The sequence below is a fragment of the Rhamphochromis sp. 'chilingali' genome (assembly GCF_963969265.1).
Source record: "Rhamphochromis sp. 'chilingali' genome assembly, chromosome: 3".
NCBI classification, from domain to species: Eukaryota; Metazoa; Chordata; class Actinopteri; order Cichliformes; family Cichlidae; genus Rhamphochromis; species Rhamphochromis sp. 'chilingali'.
The window spans coordinates 17,793,375-17,802,149 of NC_137931.1; the positions used below are offsets into that span (position 1 = coordinate 17,793,375).

The following is an 8,775-nucleotide window of genomic DNA, read 5'->3' on the forward strand; positions in this document are numbered from 1 at the left end:
AGTAGATCACATCAAGAAAATAGCTCCGAGGTTCAGAGTAGCATTGCTCTGCTAACATGCTAACAACACATTTGAGCTACTCACCCCCTCCCTTCCTGTGCTCAATCGTAAGCATAAGCGAATCACTCAGGACTCACTAACCCCCTCCCTCCTGTGCTGAATCATAGAGCGAACGAACCACTCAGGACTCACTCACCCCCTCCCTCCTGTGCTGAATCATAGAGCGAGCAAACGAATCACTCACTCACTCACTCACTCACCCCCTCCCTCCTGGCTCACAGCTTAGAATAGAATAGCCTTTATTGTCATTGTACAGAGTGCAACGAAATTGGAGTGCCACTCCCTTGGTGCAAGTGTCAATAATAAATATAAATGTAAAATATAAAAAGTACAAAAAAACAATCGTAAGTACTCAAACAATAGTATGTACAATATATACAGGATAGCAGCATTAACATAATGACAGTATGAATAGCAGCATAATATAATGACAGTGACGGTGCTTATTTACTACGGTGATAGCTCCGGGAAAGAAGCTATCCCTGAATCTGTTTGTCCTGGTTTTATGTGACCTGTACCGTCGGCCTGACGGTAATAGTTCAAACAGTTGGTTGCTGGGGTGAGAGTGGTCCTTGATGATATTGCCAGCTCTGCTGAGGTACCGAGAGTTTGCAGTGACCTCCAGGCTGGGCAGAGAGCAGCCAGTGATCTTCTGGGCTGTGTTGATGACCCTCTGCAGTACTTTCCTGTCCGCAGCTGAGCACCCTGCATACCATGATGTTATGCCGTACGTTAGGATGCTCTCTATGGTGGCTCTGTAAAATGTCACCAGCAGCCTCTCCTCCAGGTTGTTCCTCCTGAGCACTCTCAGAAAGTGGAGACGCTGCTGGGCCTTTTTAACCACCGCCGTGGTATTTGCAGTCCAGGAGAGGTCATCAGAGATCTGCACGCCCAGAAACCTCATGGAGTGTACCCTCTCCACACAGTTCCCGTGAATGTAAAGTGCTCTGCACTTCCTGAAGTCCAAGATAAGTTCTTTAGTTTTCGTGGTGTTCAGTTGGAGGTTGTTAACTGAACACCACTCAGTCAACCAAGAAGCTTCTTCTTATTATTGGTTGGCAACCAATGTTAAGGCGCATTACCGCCCCCTGGCTCACAGCTCAGTGGACATTTAGATGAGAAAATATATATTTGACACATATATTTGAAAATACTAATAAAATACAAATAAACAAAATAAATGTTTATTAAGCAATTTTGATAGGAAATTGCTTAATTTTAGAAATGTTTTTGCTCTTCTTTGCTCTATAAAATAGTTGTTTGTTTGTTTGTTTTTTAATCATTCATCTTAGCAGTGGGATTTACATGAAAAGAGAAACAAATTAAGTTTGAGTGAAAATGTAAATTTTTTGCATTCTCTGGTCAACTGACTCAGTGAATCAAATGACTCAAAAAACTCGATTCACTTTGGTGAGTGACTCATTAAAACTCGATTCAGTAAAAAGAATCAAATTTACCATCACTACACCAAGTGGAGGAATCATCAGTAAAGGTCTTTCCTGGTGCTCGGCAGTGATCGGCTAGTAGAGCAGGTTGCGCTCCGGATCACCTCCATCCACCTGGTGGGAAAAAAGGATTTATATCAGTAGCTTCAAACATTGATTGAAATATATCAAACATCGCAGAAGTTCTGTTGGAATACTCCGTCCATCCGTTTACTCCACCTTATCTAATTTATGGCCATGGGAGGGGCTGAAGCATATCCCAGCTATCATAGGGCGAGAGGTGGGGTGCACCCTGGGAAGGTTGCTAGTCGGTTACAGGGCTAAGGAGACTGTTTGAATAGTGTTACTGTTAATATTCACTTTTTAAAATACTTAATGCTTTCCTTACTTGGGTTTGCTCACAAAATGTTCTATTAAAATAATTTAAATATATAATGCAATACAACTTGGTAAATTGAACTAGACAGAAATTGACTTTTACATTTAAAATGAAACAATTTATCTGAATTTCAGAAGAGGGCCCAGACTATAAGCAGTCTCTTTCCTGTAGTTTGTAATTGTTTTTTCTAAACCTGTTTATTGGACCCACACATAGCATGTAGAAATGCCTTTCAGCTGTTCAAGTGTCAGATTAAATTTTAAGCCTTTATTTACAAGTGCTCTTTAAATGAGTGTCACTCTCTTACCATCTGTGCTAGAGAGAAAATCTAAATGTTTCAGAAAGAAGAGAAGATGAGCTTTATATTTAGAACATGATATTCAGTGTATGAACACATATAGTAAATGCATTTCCAAATATTCCTAAAAAAAAATTTTTTCATTTTAATTTTCCAGGCTTTAGATGACACCTGAGACCACTGCATACCCATATGAGTTGCCACTCACAGCTTAGCCACATCCTAAGGCATATTTTGCTTTATTTTCTATTTTACTGTAAAAATGGTGACAATTTAAAAAGTCAGCATCAAGCTGTGGAGTTGTTCTGGACATTAAAAAGATTTAAGGAATTTATCAAACGTTGTAAAAGATGGATGTAGCTTCAGAGAGTCGGATTAAAAAAATAAAAGGATGGTTTAAGTTAAAGCACGTTGTAACTAATTGCATTTCTGTATTTGCCTCTATTACTGTACACCCACCTCTCAAAGGTGTACTCGCTCTCTGATCTGAAGTAGTAGACGTGAGACTTGAAGTGGAGTTTGAAGACGTAGTCCTTGTGGATGTTTTCTGACTCCGATGGGACGGTGACAGAGTAGCCCAGCAGAGGGAGGCTCGCCAGAGGGTAGTCATCCTGCACATGAGTCAGAAGAGGGAAACATCTGTTAATACAACCTCTACTATTAAACTGATCAGAGTAACCGAAACTACATTCTGTGGCTGCGACTGCACAAATTCAATCTAATTCAATCAGTGTTGGGGAGTAACGGAATACATATACCACCATTACGTATGTAAAATACAAAATATGAGTAACTGTATTCCATTACAGTTACTGTTTAAAAAGGTAGTATTCAGAATACAGTTACTTTGTTGAAATGAATGGATTACACGGTGGTATTTTCCTGTTTCTGTCACCTCTCTATTTTTGGTTTCCACCAAAACACACATTATGAGGCTTCTAATGCCTGGGTCTCAATCTTGCCGCCCATGTCACCTCTACATGCGGCCCGCATAATGCCGTGAAGAAATATTTTAAAGAATTATATATACGTGCGGAATAGTTTTCTATATGAGATCGCTGCAAAAAGTGCAGCCTTACCTATTGTCCACCCTACTGTTACTCATTTTATATTAAGATTTAAACATCTAGTTTGTTTTAGTATGGCGAGTAACCTTCAGTAAAAGTAATAAATCACACAGCAATAGTACATCCATGTAGTTGTATAAAGTATGATAATATATTAAGTATTCAGAATACGTTACTCTCATTGAGTAACGTTACGGAATACGTTACAAAATACACTTTGGGCCTGTATTCTGTAATCTGTAGTGGAATACATTTTAAAAGTAACCTTCCCAACACTGAATTCAATAAATTTTAAAGACACTATCAGCTTCCCACTTTGAATTATCAAGTCAAACCATTCCTGCGTATTTGCACTGTAACTGCCAGTGTTTTCCTTCTCGTCTTACCTGGTGTGACTTGTAGAAAAACAGACTGAAGTTGGTGAAAACCACCCAGAGTTTCTGCCAGCCATTGCTGTTCTTAAACTTCCTTAGCAGGTTACCTGAGAGCTGGTTCTGCGAAGGCGACAGAAGAAAGGAGAGAGCAAAAAGCAAATGGATAAAACAATCAATGATGCAACACAGTGTTAGTCTAACTGGATGTTAAAACGGAGGAGATTATGGGAAAGAGAAAGCCATCAGGTCCTGTCAATGTAATATACTCATGTTGAAATTTAGCGGGAGCATCAGTAGTGCAAAAAAAATGCATAAATATTTGCGAATTTTAGGAAAAAATTGTTTTACTCATTTGTCATAAGCAGACTAAACATCCTGCAAACTACTTACATTGATTTAGATATATGTATTTATCTTATTTATTATAAGAGTCATTTATTAATTTATTTCTGATTTGTATAGCTAAACACGTTTGCAGCTGTTGCAGTACCTCTCTAATCCAGCTGGTGTTGCTAAAAGACAGGCTGTGTTTTCTGTACCAGCAAACCAGCAAAGCAAGAGATGAAGTCTACTGAGGGGCCTCATCAACTCACTGGCCGCACTACTGATGGCCTCTACCAATGTTAGTGCACACAGATGCAGAAATAGAGATACACATGAACGCCGATGGAGAAAGACAAAAACACAGATATGAGCAGAAAGAAAAGACACAAAGGACACCGGGGCAATGGTTCTTTGAGCAAGAAGAAGAAGACAGAACAGCGGTAAACAAGTGGGACACAAACAAGCAGTTGGACTCCAAAGTCAGAGGTGGGAAGGAAAAACAGGGAATGTGGCAGGAGAAGAAAGACGAACACAAACACGGCAATGGTACCTCCACAGCTATGCTAAAGTCCACCATGGACATGCTGGTGTTGCCATGCCATCAGATGTGCATGGACTGAAACCTATATCAGCTGCCCAGCTGAGGGAAGACGCAGGCTGCAGGTTGACAGGCTACAGCAGAGCTAATTAATGTCGAAGTCGCCAATACTAAATGACTTATTTCTAAGGTAATTAATGACACATTTCATTAAATGTTTAATGATGTATTCAATATTTAATGGTTTATTTGTTTGTTTGCTTAATTTTAGATTTCAGTATAGTATAAAACCCTTTTTTCTGGGTCCTTTCCCACAATGCAATTTTTTTCTTTAGCGCACTTTAGCGTCCTCTGTTGTTTCCACCTTTATTTGAAGCACTTCCACGCATGCGTCGTCCTTGGCACGTCCTCAAACTGTTACGGTGGTTCATTTTTACAGTAGAAGAGCTACTTACTGCTTATTCAAGGTGGGTCTGCGCTTCTTTGTGGTAGTTTTATCACTGAGCGCCAAGCGGAAAAAACGTGTGTCACTTTACAGCATATGCTTTAAAACTACACTTCCAGTATCTGTATTTTTCTTACAGCTCGAGCAAGTTCGAGGATGGGCCCATGTCCCCTTTTCGGGCTGTGCCCGGCTGTGCCCCATGGACTAAGGCCCAGCCACCAGATGCACCCTCTTCGGGCCTGAGAAAATCACTCCAGCCTGATGCTGTGCACCTAGAAGAATGCTCTGCAAACCTTTCTCAGAAAAATGAAGATGTACTGTCAGATCAGCTTCATAACACTGACCTTTTAAAGTTTACTACCGTTAACTTCCAGGTGAAGCTAATGTGTAAGTGCCTTCAACCTGCATTCTTTTGAATGGCCAGCCTGTGCTTCATAAAAATGTGATTGCATAGAAGTCTGTGAGGAAATGACCCAGCTGCTTACTTGATTTATGACCTCACCAAAGAGTTTTCCGATGAGTGTGTGGTCTCAAAGAAAGTCTTATTTAATGGCAACTAGGTTAAGAAAGGCTTAGAAGAGACCCAGGGGCCAGATTCTGCCCGGCAGGTGGGCTTTGGAAACTTTTAAAGCTTTTCACACTGAGAAAGATCTCAGATTCCTTTTAATTCTTTTCATTTACTACAATATAAAATGGACTTGCACTGTAAATGTGCAGTTAAACAAGTTTACACTGACAGAAAGGCGAGTTTTACTGGTCCCACTTAAGATCAAAGCTGATTGTATGTTGCTCATGATGTAAAATGAGTTTGACACCCCTGTCTTAGAGCATTTATACCACACAGATATGAACTCTGATGTGTTTAACTGTTACAGTCCACTTGTCTTTGATTACCTCTGAAATAAAAATTAATTCCTGATTTCTTTTGTATGATCTGTGCTGAGTCTGTCCCCTCCAGGGGATAAACTTTTATTCTGCTTTGTCATAAGCAGAATAAACATCCTGCAAATTACTTACACAGATTTTTACATATGTATTTATCTTCTTTATTACAAAAGTCATTTATTCATTTCTTTCTGATTTCTGATTTGGGGCAATCGTTCTTTGAGCAAAGAAGAAGAAAACACAGTGGTAAACAAGTGGGATACAAGTAGTTGGACTCCAATGTCAGAGGTAGTAAGGAAAAATGGGGAATGTGGCAAGAGAAGAAAGACGCGCACAAACACAGTAGTGGTATCTCCACAGCTATGCTGAAGTCCACCATGGACACGGTGGTGTTGTAATGCCAGCAGACGTGCACGGGCTGAAACCTATATCAGCTGCCCGGCTAGGGCAAGAGGCAGGTTAAGGTTACAGATCGCCAGTCTACAGGAGGGCAATTAATGACAAAGTCAATTAATTAATACATACAATTAATTTTTCAATAATAATCTTATTTCCAACATAGTTAGTGAAAAATATTGATATTTAATGATGTATTTAATGTTTAATTGTTTATTTCTTTGTTTGTTTTTTGCTTAATTTTGACTTCAGTATAGTATAAAAACCCTTTTTCTAGGTCCTTTCCCACGATGCCCTTGTTTTGTTTGTCACTTTAGCGCCCTCTGTTGTTTCCGCCTTTATTTGGATTGCTTCCACGCATGCGCCATCCAGAGACAGTAGTGACGGCTCTTTCCAGTAGTGATGGGCAGATGAAGCCCCATGAAGCACTGAAGCTTTTCATCCAATTGGTTCACCCCAACGCGAAGCTTCATGAAGCTTCATTTGCTCTAGCAGGACACCTACTGGACGTAAAAATAATAGCTGGCATGAATTTGAAGAGTGTGGCATTTTGCACACAGCCTGTAAATGTCAACAACAAAAGGAGTGTGTAAAACATGTATATTGTAGTGATGGCAGTATACTGTGTATATTTATCCTGGCAGTATGGGAAATGATTATTTGGAAATGCTTGAAATGGAAATGATCATTTACTGTGAGGTGAGGTGTGGTTGGGGTGTGGACAGTAGTTGTGCTTTTGTAACGTTGAGGTATGGACAGCTACACACTGAGGCTTTGAGACTCAGTCCTGCCTGTTCACATTTTATTCTGTAAAAACTAAATGTTCACTGCTTTTACGACCTTTTTAGTGGGGAGAACATAGCTAGGATTTAATGATTTAACAAATCTTTTGAATCCTTTGTCCTCCACAATGCTAAATGGCTGTGAGTCCTCAATCACCATGCTGACCAGGTCTTCATCTATTTGAGATTGTTCTCCTGAGGAAAGACAATAAAGACAAAGCACAAATATAAATATCACACACGTAACTTATAACAGTTGTATAATATTGTTATATCATTTAGTAACATTACTGCATCCTATATTATCATTGCATTTGATGGCTCACCTGGTCTTGCTCCACAATCGGTGTTCCCCTTATTCTCATGCAAAGCTCTGTAGTGCCTAAGCATGGATGAGGTGTTGTTGTTGTTATATCCCAGCTCCCTGGCACATAGCAAACACTTCACCTTGTACAAAAGTAAAGACAGCTTAACATAAATTGTATTGCACCATCAGTATTATGAAAATACATCTTCTGTAGAAATTTACATACCTTGTTGGGAGGAATAAGATCAAAATGTTCCCACACAGGGCAGGACATCCTCCTCTTCTTAGCTGGCTCCATTCTCTCCTGACTTTCCTCACTCTCATAAACCTCCAAACGGTCTCCAAACTCTCACTAACCGCAACTCTCCATCAAACACCCACATTTTTGAATGAAGTCTGAGGGGTTTATATCGCTGTCATATCTCGCGGCAAAGTTCGAACCACTTCATGAACCAGTCACGTGGTACAGCCGGGCAGCGAGGCTTCGGACGTCATCATTTTCAGCTCCTCCCATAAATGAAGCAAGCCTCGATACGCGCTTCGCGGAAACGCCCCCTCCATTACTCGACACAAGCTCCGAAGCCTCGATACAGAACGTCCCATCACTACTTTCCAGTAAAGCTACTGCTTATTCAAGGTGGGTCTGCGCTTCTTTATGGTAGATTTATGACGGAAAAAACGTGTGTCACTTCACAGCGTGTGTATTAAAGCTGCACTTCCGGTATCGGTATTGTTCTTACAGCTCGAGCAGGTTTGAGGAGCTCTGAGGTAGCCTAGCTTATGCTTTTGCATTACACAGTGATGATGTGCTTGCCTGGTAATTGTAACTGACTGTTAACTTACCCATAAGCATAACATGGTGTAAACAGTGTTTTTCACTCATATACTGTCATTGAATGACCTCTCCCAGCTCTAACACTAAAGTATCTGTCCGATTATCTCTCAGCCTGTTAATCATTGAGCACGTACTGTACTTTATATTAATAACCAATCCAAAGAGATCCAGTCACGACAGGTCCAAGTTCACAAGTCACAGCATGACAGGAATGTGTGCAGATCCAGTCTGACAGTTGGTGTTGTAGGAAGTGTTTTATTATAGTCATGTTTAATCTGTGCATGTAATGCTAATCTGCTGATTGTTTTCTGTCACGGTACTGGGTCGTGTGACCCAGTGTTTGAGTTTTATGTATTTTTGTATTCATTTTTGATCTAGTTAATTTCTAGGTTTCTGTTTAGTCCTTTATTTCTTAGTTGTTTCTGTCATCTCCCCCTGTACCCAGTCTCCCTGGTTCATGCGTCTACCTGTCATGTTTCATGTCTATGTGGTTATGTTAAGTCTATGTCTCCGTGTTTCCTGTTTTATTTTGGAAGAGTCTGGCGTTCTTTGTTCATTGTAGTTAGTGTTACTCTCCCCTGTATTGTCATTATGTTTCATAATCAGCTAGTCAGCTGTGTTCTCATCTGTCTCTGCCTCA

At 40.2% G+C, this 8,775-nt stretch overlaps 2 protein-coding genes across 3 annotated transcripts in view; one reads left to right on the forward strand and one right to left on the reverse strand.

Annotated features, from left to right (window-relative positions):
- Window positions 1-1,531: 1,531 nt before the first annotated feature.
- Window positions 1,532-4,530, reverse strand: LOC308393684 (FERM, ARHGEF and pleckstrin domain-containing protein 1-like; the record flags this gene model as incomplete). The annotated part of the gene is made up of 4 exons (XM_080877643.1): window positions 1,532-1,619; window positions 2,642-2,793; window positions 3,636-3,743; window positions 4,498-4,530. The coding sequence occupies 4 exons, from the start codon at window positions 4,528-4,530 to the stop codon at window positions 1,544-1,546; spliced, it is 369 nt and encodes a 122-aa protein (XP_080733769.1). The 3' UTR covers window positions 1,532-1,543.
- Window positions 4,531-7,573: 3,043 nt separating this feature from the next.
- The window catches only part of LOC308393899 (gamma-glutamylaminecyclotransferase B-like), a 3,138-nt gene continuing 1,936 nt past the window's right edge, over window positions 7,574-8,775 (forward strand). For both annotated transcript variants that reach the window (XM_080877932.1, XM_080877933.1), the window contains exon 1: window positions 7,574-7,937. The gene's annotated coding sequence lies outside the window, so the exon portion shown is untranslated. The remainder of the gene's footprint in view (window positions 7,938-8,775) is intronic.